This window comes from Heterocephalus glaber, unplaced genomic scaffold (genome assembly GCF_053883595.1).
Source record: "Heterocephalus glaber isolate CG9 unplaced genomic scaffold, H.glaber_assembly_v1.0 deba00000594, whole genome shotgun sequence".
NCBI classification, from domain to species: Eukaryota; Metazoa; Chordata; class Mammalia; order Rodentia; family Bathyergidae; genus Heterocephalus; species Heterocephalus glaber.
In genome coordinates, this window is record NW_028258151.1 from 22400964 (window position 1) to 22424734 (window position 23771).

Consider the following 23771-nt stretch of genomic DNA (forward strand, 5'->3'; position numbering starts at 1 on the left):
TAATAGGTAATTGATAGATGATAAGAGGAGAGAGTCTGGAGGACAAGAAGTCAAGTAGAAATCATCTGCCATTTTTCCATTTTCTGTAGCAGAATGGTCAGTGGGCTAAAAATGTTTATGAATCTTTAAGAATAGATTATAGAACCTGCTTGTGAACATTTACATTACACATGTGTGTACACACACAGACTCAAACAGATGTTTATGGTTTCCTCTGGTGATAAGCCATCAGGTTGATTAATCATTATATTCCTTTATACCTCACCATTGTTACCTGCAACAGGTGGGAAATTTCCAAAGTTTTAAACTCTTCTTCTCATCACCTCAAGGAAATGCCATAGCCCTGCACAAATGGTTGTCATAACTGCACATGGTAATGTTCCACCATCTGGGACATTTATAAAAATGCTCATGATTCAGAAAGTGCCTCTTCTTCTCTGGGTATAAAGACTAAGCTGGTCTACAGATAGGCTGAGCCTCACCACAACTCATTTTAAATTTATAGAGCACTTCTGTTTCAGCTTCCTCATTTTTTAGACAAAAACCCTAAAGCCTGAGTGGTCACATGGCTTGCTCAAAGTCACATTGAAGGTCATTGTGGCAGCCATAATATTCAGGTGCCTCGACTCCCTGTCCAGTGCACCTTCCCTCTCTTTAACAGCACTGTGCTTACAAAGCATCCTCAAGCCAGGGCTACCAGGGTTTGAATCCCAGCTCCTGCACTTACTGTCTGTATGACCTTAGCCAGGTTTGTTAACTCCTCTGTGCTTCAGCATCTCCACCCATAAAATGGAACTGCTCTGAGGCCCAAATCAGCTGGTACTTGTAAGTTGTGTGGAACTATGTCTAACGTACAATAAGCACTTTCTTATTACTATCAATTAGTCAACAAGAAAGATTGATTCATATGAGGTGTGATCAAAATATACAATGAATATTTAAATTTTAAACATTTATTGCAGTAAAAGACACATTGCCATTAATTCCCCTCAATACATTCCCCTCACTTCAAACCTACTCATCTCATCATTCTTATTTCCTGAAGCAGTTCTGGAAGTACCCTTTCATGAGTGTCTTTAGTTGCTCTGTCATGGCCACCTTGATGTCCTGGATTGATTCAAAATGTTTACATTTCATGGTTATTTTGACTTTGAGGAAGAGCCAGAAGTCACACAGGGCTATATCTGGTGAACAAGGTGATGAGAACACAACATAATGTTTTTATGAGCCTGCTTTTCTGTTGGATGGCACCCGGTGGCAGCATGCAACATATTTTTTATTGCACCATGTAAAGATGCTCACAGAAGACTTCCAGAACTCCTTCAGAAAGGGCCAAGAATTATGGGATAAGTATGTTTGAAGTGAGAGGGGTACTTTGAGGGGAATTAATGGCAATATATCTCTCACTGTAATAATTTTTTATTAAAACACACTATATTTTTTTTCATCAGCCCTTGTGTGTATTTTATTCCCCATAGCTCTATAATTTGCCTGGGTGTCTTCCTAAAGCCAGTCACAGCCACTGAATTTTTTCCTAGGATGCAGTTCCACCACCAACATGTAAACCTGTCCCATTAAATCAATGAGAGCTAGTCTTGATGAGGACCCTCTGCCTGGCTATGGACTCAATAATGGCTGCCATGGTTGGATCTGTCTGTCACAGCTTAGTGCCAAGAACGTCATCAAGACAGACTCCAAATCTGGGACAGATTTGACTTCCCACCCCCTTTTCCTCCCAGGCTCATCACCCTGACACAGAAAGAGAACAGATGAGCATTTTCCTTGTCCAGAAATGGATCCTTGCTACATTTGTGCAGCAAGAGGAATGGATTTTGCTGCCATTTGGATTGGAAGAGAGCCCTGAACTATTCTCTGTAATTTGTGACCTAGTGGAGCTTGACACAGATTGCTCTATAATTTTCTTTCTTCTTGTCTTATGAGTGGCTGGTCTAAATGAAAAAAGCATAACCCTTAAGCCGTAATTTTTTCTTTTATGAATTACAGGAAGTTCTTTTAAAGATTATTTTAAAGAAAACATAATCACAACATCGAAAGTTCAGAAATGAGGGGGTGACATCCTCATCTTTTGTTATTTATGAAGCATGCCCATCTGTTTATAACTTTTACAGGTCAGAGGGATAGTAGCCATGCTCCTTTCTGAAAGACCAAACTATAGGCTTTGCCCCATAGAGCAGGATCTGGTTGGCATTCATAGTCATACAAAGTTTTAAAATAATTTCTCTCTTAAAAGAGAGATGGATTTACAGAAATATGTTTTCACATGCAGGCTGATCATGTGGAAGGGCCTTGGCAGCAGAATGTTTGTTCTGCCTTCCCACCCACTCATTCCAACTCGCCTACTTCAGGGCTGTCTCATCCAGCTAGGCCTCAGCCAAAGACTAGGGGAGGCCATTAGGGTCCCAAGGGCGGGTGCTAGACTCAGGGTACCAAGAACCAGCTGGGCTGCCAGGTCAGAGGCTCCCACACCAAGGACCTAAAAGATGTAGGCAGAATTAAGGCAAATGCCACAAAGCAAAGAGCCCAGAGTCAAACCTAGACTGGAGCAGTCGGTCAGTCTCAGGAAAAGGAGGTTTTGACAGAAGGGCTCAGGTGACTTAGTGAGTGCCTGGCCTCACATTGTTTTCGGACACAGGGTGAGTCTGGTGGTTCAGAGAACAAGAGTTGAAGCCTAGGGCGGCTTTTCCAGGAGCTGTCATCTTCTGGTGAAAGTCTCCACCTGTAGCCATGCTGGATTAGGCCCTGGCCTGAGATGGTCTCTCTCCTCAGGTAAACAAAGCCCTGAAACAGAAGTCAGATATTGAACACTATCGGAACAAGCTGCGCCTCAAAGCCAAGAGGAAGGGATATTACGACTTCCCCCCAGTGGAGACAAACAAGGGCCTGACCGAAAGAAAAAAGATGTATGAAAAAGCCCAGAAGGAAATGGAGCACGTTTTGGACCCAGACACAGAACTATGTGCTCCATTCACCGAGTCTAAAAACAGGTACAGACCCTATGGGATTCTTTTTTCTCTTTTTCTCAAATAAATTTATAATTTTGTTAGTATATGTTTATAGTACATAATGAATATATTCATCATGAGGTATTGGCGCATATGCATATCACACCTTGATCCTTTTTACCTCCCCTTCCTCGCATCTCCCCGTTTCCCAATCCCTTTCCCATCTCCACAGAGTCTATCTTCCCGTTTCCTATCACTTCTCTTTTAGTTTCCTCTTTATTTATGCTTTAGGTGTCTCATAAGAGAGAAAGCATGCAATGTTTAACTTTCTGTGTCTGATTTATTTCACTTAGCATTACAGACTCAAGAGATTCTCTGTAGGTCGCTGTAGCATTGGTAGGATGAGAACTGAGGACACCTTGGGCAATATGGACTTGGTCCCTTGATCTGGAGCCTTAGGATTGGGATCTTTGTGGGCCACCAATGTGGGCCCCACTGGTCCATGCAGCCAGGTGCTCCATAATGAATCTGGAGGAGATTAAAACCAAAGCTATTTTAAAAATACTGCAAACAACCATAGTTGTCCTTCAGCTTAATGATATTTTCCAGCCAGTTGCTATTTCAGAGCTGGGTGAAGATATAATTATTACCTACCTAGTTATGCAACTTCCAGATCAAGGGACATTGTATTTTTCAATTATGTTGGTGGCTCTTGCATAAGAAAAGCAAATTTCACAGCTCACCTTTTCATTCAGCCTCAGGAGGTATTTACCGAGCTGCTGCTTAGTGCTGTGTTCAGGTTTGTCTCATTCATTCATAGATTTCCTCCGCTGTTCAGCATTCGTCACCTGCTATGAGTCAGGGACCAGTGAAGATGCTCCACAGTGATATGGCCATGTGTGTCTTTTCTCATTCATTCCTTCAGTTCCTTCAACATTTATGATGGACAAGACAGTCTGATTACTGCTCCTGTGGAAGTAATGAGAGCGAGAGATACTTACCCAAAAGTGCTAATCACAGGCCTGGCGGGTGTGTGAAGTGTGGCTTGCTGTTGGTGTCTAAAAGGGGGCCGAGTCTCTGTGGCAGGGGTCAGCCAAGTGATTTGAACTGGCGTCTGTCTCTGCTTGTGCTGTGCTGCTATCACAGAACACCTGAAACTGTGTGATTTATAATGAACAGAAATTAATTTTCTCACAGTGCTGGAGGCTGGGAAGGCCAAGATCAAGGTACCAGCATCTGGCAAGGGCTTTCTTCCTTCATCATCACATATGGAAGGCAGAAAGACAGAAGAGGGCAAGGGGGGGCCAAACTTAACCCTCCTACAATTGCATTCACCTGACCCATGAGAGTAGAATCTTGTGGCCCTATCATGTTCTAAATGGCCAACTCCTCACACCTCCAAAACAACAGCTAAATTTGCACATGAGTTTTGGAGGGGAGGAACACTCCAACCAGAGCACTGCCTTCCAAGCTTGACTGCCAACTGAGCAGAGTGGCTTCACACACTGGGAGTGAGGGATGGTACAGTTCCTGCCTGACCTGAATGAGTATTTATGAATAGCAAAAATGATTCTATGACACGCTTGAATCAAAGCCATACAATCAAGTACGGAGATGGGACTAACTTATGAATCAAATCAATGTGATTTATTTTCAATGAAGAAAAGAGGAAATTCTAAACCAGGGCTTAATTTACCATGCTTCCGATTAGACTGGGTTGGTATGAGAAGCTATTGACATGAAATCACACCATGACGGACTTCACAGTGCATGTGTCATCATGTTAATAGCGGTAGGAAAAAGAGAACAAAAGAGATGGATTTTATAAGGGGGAATAGTGGCAACTTTAGATTTTATTTTGCAGTTTAGGACTCTGCTTCAGTGGTCTTTATAGGCTGAGGTGGTTGCTGTTTCCCTAGTTTCCTGCTGATATGTGAAAAAACTGAATCAACTGTGATGTATAAATAAGAGAAGCTTAGCTTGGATGTCACTGGAGAAACAAAATTTTTCGTGATGGCCTTTTCTGAAAAGAAAATGAACACAACCTTTTTTGGGGAGTGCCAGGCCACATGCTGAAGGCCCTTTGGTGGCCTGCTGCTGCCACTATGTGTGTGGTTGATTCTCAGTGAATATCCATTGAAAAAAGCACTTCAGTGCAGCACCCAAAATAATTGTATTCTACAGCACCAAAGATATTTTTTTTTAAATTTGACCAGTTAAGGGGAAAAGATGGAGAGCCAAAATCTGAGTGAGCTGGGGAATAGGGTTGGAGAGGGATCAGTGAGAGATGGGGTGGAGGAGAAAGACAACCAGAAAAGGAGAGAGAAGCAGGCTCTCCCTAAGCACAGCTTTGAGGGAGTGTGAGCTCAGAGGTGTTATTCCTGATGCAGACTGCTGCTGACACGACAGGCTGCCTGCTGCTTAGCTCTTGTCACAGGTTAGAGCTACCTGTTAATTGGTGTTCACAGCACAACCCTCCAGAGATTCTGCCACAGCAGGGCACAGTGAGGGACTCGTTCTTCAGTCCAGAGAGAGCATCAATAATCAGAATTTTACCTCTGACCAAAGTTAAATAAAATGACACAACATTTAGATTCTAGATGTTGACTCAACATCAAATCTCTTAAAATAGTTTTCATGGCTTTTATACCTAAAATCAGAAAAACACTCCATTTTATGTTATAAACTCTTAACTGAGCTGCAAAGTACACAGTCTACCTGAGGTGATGCCACCTCAGTTCTCATTGCACCTGTTCAGGCCAGCAGCATCCGGCTGTTTTTCAGCAGCCACCAACCAGAAGTGTCAGGTCATTAATGTGCTGTGCAGCACCCTTAGCTAATGACAGATGGAAATTGATAGATAGATACCTCTGGTGGAGGAACTCTGGGGTGGTAATATCCACATTTTCTAGTTTCTGAATTTGATGCTTTGACATCTGGGGTGTTGCTGACTCCAGAGGAACTGGCCATCCCAGTGCAACTCAATTCCTACAGTAGTGATGGAAAGGACTTACCCAAAAATGCACTTTTCACATGCAAACCAACCAGTCCAGAAGAGCACCTCAGCCACCTCCTCCAAAGGATCTCATGGGGCTCTTGCTCTGGGCTGTTATCCACTTGCCTACATCACCCCGGGACCAGGTAGCAGACAGCTGAGGACAGCCTACCCCCATCCTATGTCTGCTTATCCTGCCCGACCCATTACTTCCATAGAAACCACTTTCCAAATTCTCCACTTGTATGCAAGTCATTGCGATGTGTGTGTCTAGAGAAGCCAACCTAAGGGTCCTAAATAACCTATAAAGACAAAGTTGCTGTGATAGAAGGCGGGGCTTCTTCCTTCTCAGTGGTTCTAGACTGTCTCCATGGAGCCCCAGAGTTCCACAGAGCACAATTTGCAAACTGCTTTCATAGACTACCCTGAGATTAAAAAGCTCTTAAAAATCCAAGTAAAAGACTTTATTATTCACCAAGTAATATTTTCAGAGCTAAAATATTTATCAAGTTTACATGTTCCAAAATATATTACCTTTATAAAAATACTGCAAAATAGCAACAAGTAATGAGTACACCTAATGGAATCCATTTGATTAAAATAGGCAATTTCTCTGCCTGAAAGCCTAATTTATTTCTAAGCAGATGTTCGCTCACCAGGCACACATTGATAGTCTGGTCAATTGAGATCCATGTTAAACAACATCCTTTAAGCCATGCATCATAATGGAACATTGTCTCTGAGGGAAGATTAGACTGGTGGATACTCCATTGCAGAAGCTCTTACCTACATTCATTGTTCCTGAAAAGGCTTATTCATCTTATTATTGTATTTCTAATACTTACAGAGTCACCTACTGAAATGTCAATTGTTAGTCCTCCTGGTTACTCTTCCACCACCCTTCTAGTAAATCTTTTTTTTTTTTTTTGGTACCCGGGATTGAATTTGGGACCTTGCACTTGCGAGGCAGGTGGTGGCACCACTGAGCTAAATCCCTGGCCCATAGTAAATCTTTTCTAAATGGGCTAATTAGCAATCTCAAGACAGTTGTAAAGCCTGCTTTTTCAAAAAAGTATCTGTAATTAGGTCAAGGATGAGAATTCCTTGGGTTCTGCTGAAGTCTGAGTTACTCACAAGTTCACTGAGGTTGGGTGCCTTCCCTGAAGGAAGCCTCTAATTGCAGATAACTGGAGAGAACAATTTATAATATCACATCAATAGCTTCGATATTAGTCAGGAGTCATTTGGTTGCAAATGATGGAAATCCAGCACAAAATAGTTAAATAAAAAGGGAATGTATTATTGAGCATTATTGAAAGGTCAACCCTTTGACACAGCTGGATTGGGGTGGGGGACTCATAAAATGTCTCCTATACTCCTGTACTTGCTCTTGTTCTCTCTTCACTCTTTGCCAGTCCCGATGGGAGGCTCTAACTTCATGATGGCAGATTAACTGCCAGCAACTCCAGGCTTATGTCCCTGTCTTCTTAGAAATCTCAGTGCCAGGAAAATCTCTTTCTTAGTTGCCCTAGAAAAAGTCCTGAGGCTCAGTCTCATTGGGCCAACTCATGCTCTGTACTGACCAATCACGCGGTCATCAGCATGTGATGCTGTGATTGTTCAAACCTAAGTCAGTTGCCTACCCTCAGAGGAAATGTACCTCCAAGCAACATCCTGCTGCTCTTATCAGTAGAAGGTTATGCATACTAGGAAGACAATGACAACAGATGCTCTCAAAATAGGTATGAATTCCTCAAGGTAAAGGAGCAAATTTAACAATGTCTGTTTCATTCCCCAAGCAGATTGCAAGAGTATTGCTTTACCTTGGAATTCTAATATCTGTCCTAAACTCTGTGTGTGTGTGTGTGTGTGTGTGTGTGTGTGTGTCTGTAATGCTATGACAAATTTATTGTGTGTTCTTGAAAAAGTGTATGCCTGCTAGGTTTCTGGTATCCCACATAATCCCTGGGAACAAATGATGTAATCTCTTCACCTTTGGCACATGAATAGCTGGAATCTTAAAACCAAGACATACAATCTTGTATGTAGGGAGTTCTCTGAAGATGGTCTGGAAATGCAAATTATTTACAGAGAGATGAGAGGAAACTTGTATCTTTTTGTCACTCTCACGAAAGACACCTGTCCCTCTGGGTCACACTCCCTGCTTGTTAAAGTAGCCTCTTGTAGAAGAATAAAAGTATAGCCATCATCCCCTTTATGTTGCTGTTTTCTTTTCTCTCTTCATATAGATTCCTCTAATGACAAGTAGCAGCAGGACAATGTATGGATTTTCTAAAACTAACTGAGTAGAGCCTCAGAAGGTGCTACTCCTGGACCTAAAATACTCTGCCCACATTAGGATGGGGCTGGCTCTATTTATGACTTGGCTTCTCCCCAGAGTAGCTTCCCTGACCATCCTATCTGAAGTTGGCCCCCATCCCAGTCGTCCTCTGTCAAAGCTCCCTGTTTTTCTCAATAGCATGTTCTGAAATTATCATGTTGTATCTCTGTCAGTACAATAGAAACTCTGAGAGAGTTGGGACTATGGATGTTTATCTTCTTCCACAGTAGGACCTCAATAAAGGAAAAATGGATGGATGGATGTTGGATGGATGGATGGGCCCTTTGTTATTTATCTTTCTACCAGTGTGACAAAGTGCCTGAGATAAATCGACTTAAGAAGGAAAGGTGTATTTTGGCTCATAGTTTCAGAGGTTTCCCACTCTAATTGCTTGGCCCCATCACTGTAGGCCTGAGAAAAGGATGAACATCATGGTGGAGAACACATGGTAGAGCAGAGATGCTCACTTCATGGTGGTCAAGAAAGGGAGAGAGGGAGAAGGAGAGAGGGAGAGGGCCAAAGATAAGATCTAGCCCTCAAGGGCATGCCCCAAGGACCTGCTTCTTTCTACTAAACCCCACCTCCTAAGTTTCTACCACCTTCCAATAACCCGGAAAATTATGAATTATGAAGTTAGAGCCCTCTTCATCCTATCACCTTCCAAAAGCCTTAGCCCTGACCACTGCTGTACTAACAACAAAGCTTTCAACACATAGCTTTTAGGGACATTTCAAATCCAAATCATAACGGGCTCCAAATTGCCTCTAGGTTTATGGGTTCTTAGTTCAGAAGGGAATCCACTGTGGGAACTGTAGGAAAGAAATCTATCAACAATCACAATATTAGGCAGCCAGCTAGCTGAAGGGCTTGCTAATACACTGTAAGTCCTGCACTTGAAATGAGGAGAATTAAAAGGAACAAGAGGCTGCTGAGTCAGCAAAGTTAACAGAGGCAAGTGTGTTCTGCCAGGCGTAGCTGTCTGCAAGGGTCAAGGGAGAGCCCCTGGCCTTGCCATCAGAAGAATTTTAGATGAGCTTGCAGTGTTGAAATGGATGGTAGTTACCTAGTTTTCATATGAAAGAGCACTTATAATTTAGCCACATGATTTCAGCATCTGGAGCAAACAGCAAACAAACAAACAAACAAAAACAAGACAAAAGAACATTTATTCTACATTTTCTACTGCCCCTTAAGGCCAGGGAACAAATCCCATTGATTCTGAGGATTTGTGTGGCAAATGGAAACCCTTCATTGGTTGCCTGTAGTTTTGGATCAGTGGAGAATTCCATCTGTCAGGGCATTTGCTGTATCATAACAGTTGTTGAATTTTCTTCAGGCAACAGATGAAGAACTCTGTCTACCGAAGCCGGCAGTCTCTGAACAGCCCCAGTCCAGGAGAAACTGAGATGGACCTTCTGGTCACTCGGGAGCGACCCCGGCGTGGAATCCGGAACAGTGGATACGACGTAAGTCTCTGGTGGGCTGGGGTGAACACAAGCTCTTCTTTCCCCTAAAAGCAAGAAGGAGGACAGATCATTCCATGTTTCAGTTTACTACATGTTTATGGAAAATGAAAATGCACTAAAATCCTTTCTGGTTTTTATTACTTCTTTTGCAAAATAATGGTACTTGGAATATGTCAGAGCTGAAAGGATCATGATTTCTAAATAGCAGTTTTGCAAATATTACTGACCTAATACCAGTTTAGGTTTTTAAAGTCATTAATTTATTTCTGTCTGTCTTCAGAAACTCAATAAGCACCATGGGAATCGGTTAGAATTCATTTGAACACAGGCTTTTAATTCATAGCAATGTTAAAAATTTGGACTTGTTCCTGATTTCATAACTCCTCAGTACACCATGGAAACAATGAGATGTCCAACAGAGTGAGTTGATGATTTTGTATGACAAAGCACATGTGTGTGTTCAGTGATGGGTCCAAACTGCGGAAATTCTCCTGATCCCTTCAGACTTCCCCAAATGAGGAACTACATCCCTGTGCCTCCTATCAAGTTGTTTACATCCTGAATTTGGAGTTACATCCATGAGCTCATGTGAATTATTCTGGGCCGAGATGTTCAATAACGTTGCTCCCTGCCCCACAATTTCAAAGGGTCTTGATATACTCTTAGGCTTCATGAAAAATATTTCTTTTCATTCCTCTAAGATGTTTCTCTAATTACAAATTAAAATTTTTCAGTAGTAAGAATTATAATTCAAATATGTCTGGAGAAACTTTTGTTATAATTTGAGAAGCTATAGTTGGAAAATGACAGTGGATTTCTTAAATATATCATGCTTACTTGAAGAAAGTAATATTTCCCCTGAAAGGATTGGCTGTTATTTGCCACAGAAGTTTAAAATGACATTTTTTAACAGTTCAGTTGAAAAAAAGGTTGTTTTACCTAATTTGAATCTCTGCTGACTTCCTGATATTTAAACTTGATGTTTGCATTGGTAGTGATACTGTTTATCTTTTTTTTTTTATAAAAGTTGGATAGTTTAGTTGTATAAAATTCCAAATACTCAGAGCATGTTTTTATCTTCCAATAAGTTAAAGTATCCTAGTAGATAATGTTTTCCTCATAAAAAAATATTTCTTATACCAAAGTCATTCATTGATTTTATCATCAATATATGATTAAAAATTAGCAGAAGTTTTAAGTTTCCTGTTAACCCTTCTACCAAGAGCATTCATTCTTCCTAGATGCTTGATTAGTTAGGGACATTTTTTTTCCTGTTCCAGTACCTGAAATATGACAGATCTTTTAGCTTATCTCAAGATATGGTATCAGTAAATGTTAGGGTTTAGATCTACAATATCTTCCAAAAGGCTTATGTGTTCAGAGATGGAGCTTTTGGAAAGTAATTCGATGGTGGGGATGCTATACCCATCAGTAAATTAACCCACTGAAGGGTTCAGAGCTGAATGTGCTGTTAGGAGGTGGGTCCTGATTAGAGGTGGTCACTGAGGACATAGTTTGCAAGGATGTTATCCACCCCCTCACCCCATCTTCCCTTTGTTCTCTGCTTCCTGGGGACCATGGTATGAGCAGCTTTCCTCCACCAGACCCTTCCACCATGACCTTCCTCCCTTGGAGCCAGATGACTATGAATCCTCTAAAAACCATGAGCCAAATCAACCTTTCCTCCTTAAAGTTGTAGGTGTTGGGTATTGTGTCCAGTGACAAGAAAGTGACTAAGACAGTAAGTTTCTTGTGGGAGTATAGGCATGGATGCTTTTATAGTTATGGGGAGATGAGCCAGAAGTCCCTATAATAATTATAAGAGGAAAGCACTGCACATCCTTTTAACCATGTTATATGACTTGCAGTATTCACCTAGTACCTTTGGAATGTTGTGTTAGTAAAACAATAGGAGAGAGAATTTTTAAAAAGACATTGTTCACCCTTCGCAGACATTTATAAATATCCCAAGTACAGGTTACTTTCAAGAGGCCCTCTTCATTCTAATAGATTTTTCAAAACTATTTGAGAAGGATATGTAATTTAAAAACCATAAATATAAACTTTCTTAAGAGAAAATGATCATCCGGTGGGCAGTTTGAACACTTCAGAGCTTTGGCTGTAAGAATGACACCAACGGTGGGCTGGGGCTGTAGCTCAGTGGCAGAGTACTTGTCTAGTGAGTATGAGGCCCTGGGTTCAATCCCCAGCACCACCACCACCACCACCAAAAAGAAAAAAAAAAGGATAAAAGATCAGGGGTAAGGGAGAAGTAAGACAGAGGGCAATAAAGGGATCAGAAATGGCCAGGATGTGTTACATGCAGGTATCAATTCCCCAGAACAAGCATCACTATTATATACTGCAAACATACACTAAAATAAAGAATGAAAGAATAACATGACTAGCTGGGCATTATGGCATATATCTGTAGTCCCAACTACTCAGGATGTTGAGGCAGGAGAATTGTGAACTTGAGGCCAGCCTTGAACAACATAGGCAACATAGCAAGACTTTTTCTCAAAAAGAAAGATGAGACTGCTTACCTATATCTCTCTTGTGCTTTTACTGCTAATCATATTAAAAGTACTTAGAATTTACTGACTGTACAAGTGTAGACCAATTCCCATTCTACTTTTTTTTATATGTATAACCTTATTGAATTTGCATGACTTCCAGTTGGGGAAATGCTTTCATTATGCCCATTGCACAGAAGAGGAAACTGAGGTTCAGAGTAGGTCCGTAACTTATTTGCCCAGCTCCAGAGCTCACCATGCAGTATGGATTTTATATACATCCCCCTCTCTGTATGTCTTCCCTCACATAAGGTAGCATATATCCTATATTGTGGAACCTCTGGAAGAGGCCAGATGCAGGTCTCAGCAGGATTTCTACATTGATAACTCATACAAACAAAACATGAACCAGCAAATAAAGTACAAAAAGAAATGAGTCACAGTTTGTAACAGTGCATTCATTTTCTGAGTTCAATCATTTTCCAAAAATGCCAAGGTACTCTTGGCAAAAGAATCCATCAGCCCAGCAATGAATTGGTCATTCCATTGGAAATATGACATTCTTCCTATGGGGTCTGGAGATCTCAAAACCAGGCCAGATTACCTGGTCATTGCGATATATGGAAACTAAAGCATTGGGAGATTGATTTAATTTTGATTTTATCAAAAGTTGACTTTAGCATCCCAAAAAGAAAATAACAAGCTATTTTAAACAGATAGAAAAATAACCAGGAGGAATGAGGTGCTCATAAAATCATCATAGGGGTGGAGGAATGTCCAGGAAAGACTCCTAGAACAGTGCTAAGGAGGGGCTGCTGCCACTGTCCAAAGCAAGAGGCGGGAAGCAGGCTGCCCTGGAACTGCCATGGTTAAGGAAACACAGCCAGCTGGGTGTGGTGGCACACACCTGTAATCCTAGCACTAGGGAGGCTGAGGCAAGAGAATCACAAGTTTGAGGCCAGCCTGGGCTATGTTGTAAATTCAAGGCCAACTTGGAGTATATAGCAAGACCGCTTCAAAACAAACAGATGGTGGGGGCAAAAAAGGGAGGAAGTTGTTGCCCACCCCTATGTCCTCAAGAGCTCTACCTATTCTCTCTTCCAGCCAATTTAGTGTTTCTGTTTTAATATTTAGATCTTTGATCCATTTTTATTTCAGTTTAATGTGTGGTGAGAGACATGGGTCTAGTTTTAATCTTTGGCAACGTAGAAAGCCACTTTTCCCAGCACCACTTTTTTTTTTTCATTAAGTTTATTGGTACCTTTTAGGTATAAAATACAGTTAGAGTCATCGTTGGGATATTGTATATGTACACGATGTATCTTAGTTCTTTCGCCCCCCCCCCCATTTCTTTGCCCTTCCTTCACCCCCTCCACCCTTCCCTATTTACAAAGACTTTGTTTCCATTTTTTCCTTTTCTCATATTTTTTTCTTTTCCCTTCTTTCCTTTTGCCTACCCTTCCCACTTCCCCAACTCCTTTAGACCTTTTCTTCCTATTTCACATTATCAATTATATCATTTGAACCTTATTTACACTTTTAGCTTTTCACACCAGAGAAACTATTCAGTATTTACACATGTGTGTCCTATTTATTTCACTTAAGAGTATGGCCTCAATGTGCATCCATTTAGCTATAAATGTCTCTAGTTTCTCATTCTTTATGGCGGAGTAGTACTCCATTTTATAGAAAAACCACATTGTCTTTATCCAGTCTCCAGTTGATGGGCATTTGGGCTGTTTCCAAGTTTTAGTTATTACAGACTGTGCCGCTATAAACATGGGTGTGCATATATCACTGTGGTATGATTCTTTTAATTCTTTTGGAAAGATACCTAGCAGAGGGATAGCTGGGTCAAATGGGCCCTCTAATCCTAGTTTTTTGAGGTATCTCCGTATTGATTTCCACAGTGGTTGCACCAGTCTGCACTCCCACCAGCAATGGAGAAGGGTTCCTCTTTCCCCACAGCCCTGCCAGCATGTTATTGGTTGATTCTTGATAGCAGCCATTCTTTCTGGAGTGAGGTGAAATCTCAGAATTGTTTTCATCTTCATCTCTCAAATGACCAGTGATGTTGAACATTTTTTCATAAATTTATTTGCTGCTTTTACTTGTTTGTCTGAGAAATGTCTGTTCATTTCACTTATTAAAGAGGCTATCCTTCCTCCAGTGAACATGTTTGGCCCATTTGTTAAAAACGAGGTGGCTGAGTGTGTTTGGTGCTGTTTCTGCCTCTTCTAGTCTGTTCCATTGATCTTCAGGTCTGGTTTTTGCCAGTACTATGCTGTTTTTATTACAGTGGCTCTGTAGTATAATTTCAAGTCAGGGATTGTGATGCCCCCTGACTTGCCTTTGTTGCTCAGATTTCTTTTTGCTATTTTAGGACTCTTCTGGTTCCAAATGAATTTTAAGAATGTTTTCTTTAGTTCTCTGAGGTGTGCTAATGGCAATTTGATTGGGATTGCATTAAATCTATGTAACAGTTTTGGAAGTATGGCCATTTTCACTGTGTTGATTCTTCCTACATAAAAGCCAGGGGTATCTTTCCATATTCTGATATCCTCTTCAATCTCCTTTTAAAGAGTACTGTAATTTTCTATGTATAGGACCTTTATTTCCTTTGTTAGATTGATTCCTAAGTATTTTATTTTTTTCAGTGCTATTGTGAAAGGTGTTGTTTCCCTAATTTCTTTTTCAGTGATTTTGTTATTTGTGTACAGGAATGCTATTGATTTTTCAGTGTTGAATGTGTAACCAGCTACACTATTGAATTTGGTTATTAAATGTAGAAGTTTTTTGGTGGACTCTGGGGGAATCAAACTGCACAGAAAATAGCGCAAAGAATCAACAACTGGGATCTCATCTTATTAAAAAGTTTTTGCACTGCAAAAGAAATTATCAACAGAGTGAATTGACAACCCACAGAGTAGGAAAAAAAAGTTAGTCCGTAGCCCCTCAGATAAAAAACTAATATAAAGAACATACAAAGAATTGAAAAATCAGACCTCCCAAATTTAAAGACCCAATCCAAAATTGGGCATCTGAAATAAATAGACGCTTTTCAGATGAAGAAGTAGAAACAGCAAATAAAACGTTTGTGGCTTGTTTTAAGTAGACTGCTCTGGCTCTTTGCCAGCCTTCCATTGCCTCCTTCATCCTTCCCCCTCTCTCTAGTATCATTTTTATGTGACATCGCATGGCCAAGGTAGAATCCAAAGCTGTGGAAGTGGCAGTAGCCTCACCAGTCCTGGGGATCCAGCAACCTCATTTACATTTACTCTTCTTGTAAATCCTGGGTAGCAAAAGGGTTGCCATGTATCCCAGGTTGATCTAAAAGGGTTAGCATTCTAAAGTTAAGCTAAGGTTTAAACTCAAAAAATGTTTTCTTGAGTCAGTGGTTTTTTGTTTGTTTGGTGTTTTTTTGTTTTTGTTTTTGGACCCGGGATCAAACTCAAGACCTTGTGTTTGCGAGGCAGGCACAAGTGCCACTGAGCTACATCCCTAGCCCAAGTTATTGGTTTTGAGGTCCAATAGTTAGGCTTTTCTTTTGTCCTTTCTGTTGGCATGAAAACATTTTGATTTCCCTTTGTCTATGACCAGTGCAGGTTTATAGTTTTTAACTTGCAGTATTGTTTTAACTTTACCTGTTTTCTTGTCAAACCTGAGCACTTCACTTACCTAAGTTTCTTTCTCATTTAGTTCCAGAGTAATGTCCTCTACTCTCTAAGTCATTACTTTCCTTTTTCAGTGTGTTATGAAGGCAATTTTTTTTCAGGATATGACCAATTAGGGCAATTCAAATTAAAAAGAAAATATTTTACTTTGCAAGCAATTAATGTCTCTCAGAGGATAGTTTTACTTGTTGGTTTGGAGGCTCTTCCCCCTCAGTTGAGAGATCTGCTTCCTCAGTGCTCCAAGAGAAGGCCTGGCTGACAAGCAGGGGACTGAGGTAGGAAATGTTGATATGAGCTTTGTACAGAGATTTGTACTTTTGTGTAATAGGGCTTTTCATGCTTTATGTGTAGCTTTTTACCTGTAGCCTTTATTACATTGTAAATTAAATGTAACTTTTGTCCAAAAAAAAAAAAAAGAAACAGCAAAAAAATATATGAAAAAATGTTCAACATCACTGGTCATCCAAGAGATACAAATTTTTAAAAATGCTGAGATTCCACATCACTCCAGAGAGAATGGCTGTTATAAAGAAATCAACCAACAACAAATGCTGGTGAGGCTGTGGGGAATAAGGAGCCCTTTTCCACTTCTGGTGGGAGTACAGACTGGTACAGCCATTGTGGAAATCAGTGTGGCGATTCCTAAAAAAAATAGGATTAGCGGTCCCATTTGACCCAGCTATTCCCCTGCTGGGTATCTTCCCAAAAGAATTAAAACATCATATGACAATGATATATGCGCACCCATGTTTATAGCGACACAGTTTGTATTAGCTAAATCTTGGAAACAACCCAAACGCCCATGAACTGATAAATAGATAAAAAAAAGATTGGCCCGGGGATTTAGCTCAGTGGTTCCACTGCCTGCCTTGCAAGTATAAGGACCCGAGTTTAATCCCCCTGGTACCAAAAAAAAAAAAAAAAAAGAAAAGATGTGGTTTTTTAATTTTAATTTTTGGTACCAGGGATCAAACTCAGGACCTTGCGCTTGCAAGAAAGGCACCAGAACCACTGAGCTAAATTCCCGGCCTCAAGATGTGTTTTTTTTTATACAATGGAATACTACTCAGCCATAAAGAAAGATAGTCTTGAGACATTTATAGCTAAATGGATGCAACTTAAGACTATACTCTTAAGCGAAATATATTGGACACATAAGTGGAAATACCACATTTGTCTAGTGTGAGAAACTGAAAGGGTAAATAAGGACCAGAATGTATAATAGATAATATGAAATAGGAAGAAACTGTTTAAAAGGAAAGGGAAATGTAGAAAGGGGAGAGGGAGAAGGAAGGGAAAAGGAAAAAAATCAATAAAAGAAGGAAAAAATAGAAACAAAGCTTTTGTAAACAAGAGGGGAGGGGAGATTGAAGGGAGGAAAGGGAAATGGGAGAAGAAGAGGAGCCAAGCTATATCTTGCACAAGTACAGACTCCCTTTGATGAATATGATCATGATGCAATTGAAATTTTACCAATAAAATTAATTTTAAGAAAAAAGAAGAAAGAGGCGGGAACGGGGAGGAAGAGAAAAAGGAAGGGCAAAGAGAGGACAGAATGACCCAAGAATGAGAGAGCCCTGTACAACTTGACTTTCAGCAGCAGCAGTGAAAGCAGAGAAAGCTGAGCCCTGCCTTGGCTCTTCTGTCCCAACTGCACACCAGAGCATCACACTGGCAGAACCTAAGCCTTAAAGAAGTCCAGAATAAGCACGTTAGCCATTCAGCCTCAGTGCCACAGAAATGCAGGCTGCAAAGTTGCCGGGAGCTTGCCCACCATCCTCATCACAGGTACTGGGAAGTGAGAGCAGATTTACCAGGCAGGGCAACACGTGGGAAGCTTTTAGGAATGCAGAGAGGAAACAGACAGCAAAGAGGAAAATGACCCATCGCTGAGAGCTCAGTCCCTAGCAGCTTGCTGAGGCTGTGGGCATTGATTGTTGTGCCTCATGGGTGCTTATGTTGCTGGTCATTCACCTGACAATGCAGCCAGCTCCCTTTGTTACAGGTGGCGTGTGGTCCCTGGAACAATGCCAGGGAATTAGAACTGTAGTTTTTTGTTTGTTTGTTTGTTTGTTTTGTACCAGGGATCGAACTCTGGTCCTTCCACTTGCGAGGCAGGCGGTGGAACCACTGAGCTAAATCCCCGGACCCTAGAATTGTTGTTTTGATGGATTCCACTTGCAGGGAATTGAAGTATGACTGGGCTGCCTGCAATAGTTTATAGCAACTCTGGTGTCTTCTAGGTAAATCTGTAACCCTCTAAGGAATGCAAGTCTTTCCCACCCATCCACTCCCCACCCCTGACCCTGCATTTTACAGCTTTAACAGAATAGTTGGAGACCAAGGCTGAGCACAGGAGTGACCTGGCACCGTATGATGGAGTAGGGCCACCTGAGGTTACAGTCAACTCTTAACTTCATGGAAGCAAATGGTTGGTGTTGAGGATTTTATCCTTTATTCTAGAAGCAACCTGCATGTTTCCTCATGAACTAGGTGCCCTTGGGTTGACCCTGTCACCATTACCACCATAATATTCCAACTAGAACTTTCCTATGTCATCCCCCATTTCAGCCCCCAATTTCTTTCTCCTACCTCTGCCAGCTAATTTAAGCTATAGGTACCCTAACTTGATATGGCTAGAGTTCATGTATAGTACAGTGTATTTTAACAGGGGCTTCCAATCGAGGAGAAATATCTGATAATAGGAAATCAGGCTCTGGAGGTGTTTGGTGATGAAAGAGGATTTAGGTAAAGTCCAGATCTCACCGGGCTCATGGCTGCCCTGAAAGATACTTATTAATCCCACCAAGATGGGGGCCACTTGGCAGTTTGTTGGGGAGCAGGAGGGGTGTTAGGGTTTCCTAGTGACCTCACTCAGAGCCACGCCTCCATTTCCCTCCCTCCCATACACGCAGCTTTCCATTGGAGGTGAGGGATGGACAGGCCTTCTCTTCTATTAGGAGTACTAGAGTGTGACCCACCTGCTTCTTCCCTCTGATCCCCCGTGCTCTTGGGCTGCCTGCTCCTTGTCTGGGTTCCTGCCTACCCATCCCAGCTTCTCCCAGACTCAGACCTCTCAGCTTCAGGACCTATGTTAGCCACTGATCACTCAGGGTCTTCAGCATGCTCTTGGTAAGAACACCTGCTAGGGAAGGGATGGAAACTGGATTTGGTAGAGTTAAGAGCTGGACCATGGTGCAGACCTACAAGGCCTCAGCTGATCCCCCTGCAGAGTTGTTCTGAGTCTCGGTGGAGCAGCTGGGCATTTGTTTGTTAGTATGGACCAGTCATTGAGTGTCCTTGGGTGAGGCTACTCTCTTTAGCCAAGGGCAGTTCCCAGCAAGAGCTGACATCTGAGGGCTGGCAGCTGGAAGTGTGCCCAGCAGCTGGGGAACCAGTCCTCAAATCCTGAGCAGCATGGCTGTGTCCACCAATACCTTCCACTCCTGTCTGCTCCTTGGCCCACCTGTAGCCCCCAAACTGCTGTAGGAGCCAGAGGCTAGTGGACAAATGAGAACACCCCTCTGGGGTTGCTGTCACTTTCATTGCCTGTAGCAAACATACTCTGAGTCCCAGACTTTGTAGAATATGTGCACTTAACATATGTAAATTCAGCAATACAGGGCCCTGAAAGAAAAAGGACAAGAAATAATAATACCTAAAGAGTAGCTCTTACATATATTCTGTTCATGTGGTCCTTTGCACATTCCTTTCCCCCTACTACTCTTAGACTGCATATTCAAGGCCACACATATGTTACTACATGGATGACTTAAAGGATTTTCGAGGGCTTTACTCGGCATGATTTTACATTCTCTGCTGGCATTAGCATCTAAGCCCCACATGCACTTCCTCTGTACCTACCTCTGGAGAAGAGAAAGATGTATTTCTTGTAGTGTGTGTCTCAGGCAATTGCAGATCTGTGGAGGAAGATGGAGACCCGTGCAACACACTCTGATGACGCACTTGGCTGGGAGGAAGGGGTCCTGCTGCAGGTCTTTTCCTTCCACCTGTCCCCTGGCTGCTGCTGGGTCTAGTTCCTACTCCTCACCATTCCTGAGGCTGCCCCATTGCTGCGGGGGAATCCTGAAACACACACTGTTGATTAAATCCTTCCCACAGTTTTGGACAGGAGACTCAAAAGTCTCAGCTCCCAGCCCAGTACTCATCTGTGATGACCCAGGCAGGCCTTCTCGCTGAGGTCATCACTCCTTAACCCACTCCCAGGACTCCAGCCCAAATGCCCTTCCCGCAGATTGGCATGTGGTTTTATATCTCCCTGTCCCTGCACACACTCACGGCTCTCCTCAGCACATCCCTTCTCACCTGCTTCACCTAAGTCAAGACACCTCGGCCTCCTCTCTGTGACACTTGGGGCTGTATGATTCTTTATCCTGTGCATCATAGGATGTTCAGCAGCATTCCTGGCCTCTATCCTCTAACTGTCAGCAGCCCCTCCCAATTCTGACAACCAAAACTGTCTCTAGACATTGCCATATGTTCCTTGGAAGGCAAACACACTGACATAGGCAATGCTTTCAGAACTTGGTTTAAATATTAGCCTCCCAGAATCTTTTCCCAGCCCCCACGCCTGCAGATCTGGCTTAGTTGCCCATCCTTTGTGTTTAGTACCCCTTGGTTCTTGCCTCAATCACAGCCCTTACCCTCAGTTTCCAAATATTGCTGTATTTGCTTTGTTTCCCCATTCAACTCCTCAAGGGCAGGAATCATGTTTCATTCATTCCTGAAACCTCAGCACTCAGAACAGGAGCTGGCATATAGTAGATGCAGTGTCTCTATTTGTTGAGGAAATGAACAGACGTGTGTCAGGCAAAGAGGTGACTCTTAAGCTAAGACTTGAAAAAATGGGGCACAATTATAGCTCTGAGGCATATAAACATTCAACTCAACTATCAAAGCTGGAGATATGTGTACAGTACTGTTTGGAATCAAGTCTAAATGGTAGTTATCAGTTAGGGTGCTTTGGCTGAAATTAACAGAAGATGCAACCCAACTCAAGCTGTCTTAAAACACAAAGAAGAGGGCCAGGGATTTAGCTCAGTGGCACTGTGCCTGCCTTGCAAACTCAAGGTCCTGAGTTCGATCCCTGGTACAAACACACACACACACACACACAGGAGGGACTAGGGTTATGGCTCAGTCATAGAGCACTTACCTAGCATGCATGAAGCTAATGAAGCCTGTCAGAAGTAGGCAGGGAACATTAGCTCTTGTGACTCCAGCTAAGACTCCAGCAGGGGAACGGCAATGCTCTTTCTTCTGTTCTTGTACTGTAGACAACTCAGAATGGCTCTGAGATATGTGTCCCACACCCTAGAGAGAACTGTCCCCAAGACAGTTACTTTCTTGGGCCAGATGAGATTGAAGATGGGGTTCATGAAGGAAGCCCAAGACCTTTCACCCATTGCTCCAGCACAAGGCCACACTTCCAAAGGAGACCTCAAAAGTCATGCTTTCCCAAACCCACAGGTGGGCCAGGGTTGTTGAGTCAAGACAAATGAGATCTTGTGACCTACACAACATTGCACCCTTCCCTGTGGAGGTCAGTGTGGGGGCAGGAGCTAGAGTGGAGCTGGTTCCTGGGGGCCTGCTGTAGGTGCAGAGGTTTTGCTTTGGGGACAGAGTATAATGCTGAGAACAACAAGGCACCTTCTTTTATCCCTGACTGTCCTGTCAGTAGGTTCACTCCTTGGAAGATTAAGAAACAACAACAACGTGAAGAGAAGAGCCTATCCCTCTTGGCTTAAAAGTCTGTGAGAAACTCTGTCATGCCTTTTCAGCTCACCCGAAACAGAAGCAGCATGTTGTCCTCCTGTCCCCATGGCCGGGGTGTGACTGCTGTCTTCCACTGGAAGACAATTGGAATGAAATTTGACATTTTGGTGAGGTTTTTAAGAATTCCACGTGCGCACTCCACTGAGGAGAATTATCAAGCCATTATTTTGAGCCTCCCACCTGTTCCAAGGGGAGCTGATCTCACTCTATTGATAGAGAAGCTTTTGAGGTGTGGGCTCAGTTGGAAGCTGCTGCAAAGTACTCCTGGACCATGGTCATCTTCTGCTCACAAAGCAAAGGGGGAACTTCCCGAAATTTGGTTTCCAGAAGCAACTTCCGAGAACTGCCTCTGCCTCCTCAGTGGGAGGAAGCACATGCAGCTCCTGTTATAACCAGGGCAGGCATTACATGGAGGAAGCAGCACTGATTTGTGGGGCGCAGAGGACTCCCCCAGTTGGTGAGATAAAAAATGGTCATGGAGCCAGATCAATTTCATCATGGCCAGATGGCCCAGAATTTATCTTGCTGAAACCCCACCTGGTCTCTGGGCCCTTGCCAGGAAGCTGCAGGATCTGTTCAGAATCTGTTGCTCTTGCAGCACGGAGCTGTTCTTAGCACTAAGCTGAAAATCAGGGCCTCAGGGGAAATTTTGGAGAAGGTCTGCAGATTCTTGTACTCTAGAAATGTACCAGGATGAGGCCAAATGATGTTGTTCTGGAAAATTTGGCCTTGTAAGATATCAGTCCACTTTGGGGGCTCATCACTCAAGAAATTCTACAATACATGGTCTTAAGAGGCCTCATCCCTCTTCCTCAAGTGCATTCTGATACATGGAAATGTCTTACTGTCTTTTGTTTTTCTGTTTGTGTTTGTTTTTTGAACCAGGGCCTTCACATAGAGCTATACCTCCAGCCCTATTGTTACTTTGAGTCAGGGTCTCATTAAGTTGCCCAGGCTGACTTGTGATCCTCCTGCTTCAGCCTCCTTGGTAGCTGGGATTAGAAATATGTGCCACCATGCCCAGCTATTTTTTACTGCCTTCAAGCAGAAACTCTTCAGGGTTTTCAGACTGATTTCCACATAGTCATCCTGTGAGTTTTTCCTAATGCCCTACTATGTGCCATCTTGAGAGGCAGCAGGCGTCATGCGAAAGTCCCTGCCTTCATGGAGCTTGCAGTCCAGTAGGGGAGCAGACATGAATGCCCACATTTCCAGGAATGAGAAGCACAGTGAGGCAACAGGGAATGACAGGCTCGGCCTGGGAAAGGCTCCCTTTGGAGGTGACTTTTGCACAGATACCCAAAATGAGGGGGGCAGGCATGGTGGGCCCCAGAAGGAAGGCATTCCGGGCAGGGCAGAAGAAGCAACAAAGTCCAGAGGAAGACACTCACTTGGGGAGCTCAGGGAGCATCCGGAGAGCCCTTCCTTTCCTTCACCCCCTCCATGTCAAATCTGTCACTTCTCTTTCAAAATATATCTTGATCTCATCCGTGTCCTCTTTGTCCACAGCTACCTTCACCCAAGCCCTTGCCATCTCTTCTTGTCTGATTACTGCATGAGCTTCCTAAATGACCTTCTGTAAATTCTTACATTCCAGTCTCATTTCTCTCCTGTTTAAATCCTTTAATAGTTCTCTCTTGTCCTGCCAACAACTGGGGCTTCAGCCACAAGTTCCATGTGCTCGTTTGCTAGGGCACAGTTTAAGCAACAGAAATGTGTTTTCTCACAGTCCTGGGGGCCACAGCCCTAAATCAAGGTGTTAGCAGCTCTTGTTCATCCTCCAAGTCAGGAGGGAAGGATCCTGGCCTTGCTGCTTGGTTCATAGACAGCCGTCCTTTCCCTGAGTTCCCGAGTCCCCTTTGCTTTGTACATGTCTGTGTCCATCTCCCCTCCTCCTAGAAGGACACTGGTCACATTGGCTTGGAGTGCACGCTCATGACCTCATGTTAACTTATTTACCCCTATAAAGACCCTCTGTCCAAATGTAGTCACATTCTGAGATACTGGGCGGTAGGAGTTG

The 23771-nt window shown here is 42.7% G+C and overlaps 1 protein-coding gene across 7 annotated transcripts in view; it reads left to right on the forward strand.

Moving 5' to 3' along the window:
• The window catches only part of Kiaa1549l (KIAA1549 like), a 287464-nt gene that overhangs the window by 220298 nt on the left and 43395 nt on the right, over nucleotides 1-23771 (forward strand). For all 7 annotated transcript variants that reach the window (XM_087205545.1, XM_021264381.2, XM_087205546.1 and 4 more), the window contains 2 exons: nucleotides 2788-3005; nucleotides 9636-9765. In XM_087205545.1, the coding sequence (XP_087061671.1) occupies nucleotides 2788-3005; nucleotides 9636-9765 (348 nt within the window). The remainder of the gene's footprint in view (nucleotides 1-2787; nucleotides 3006-9635; nucleotides 9766-23771) is intronic.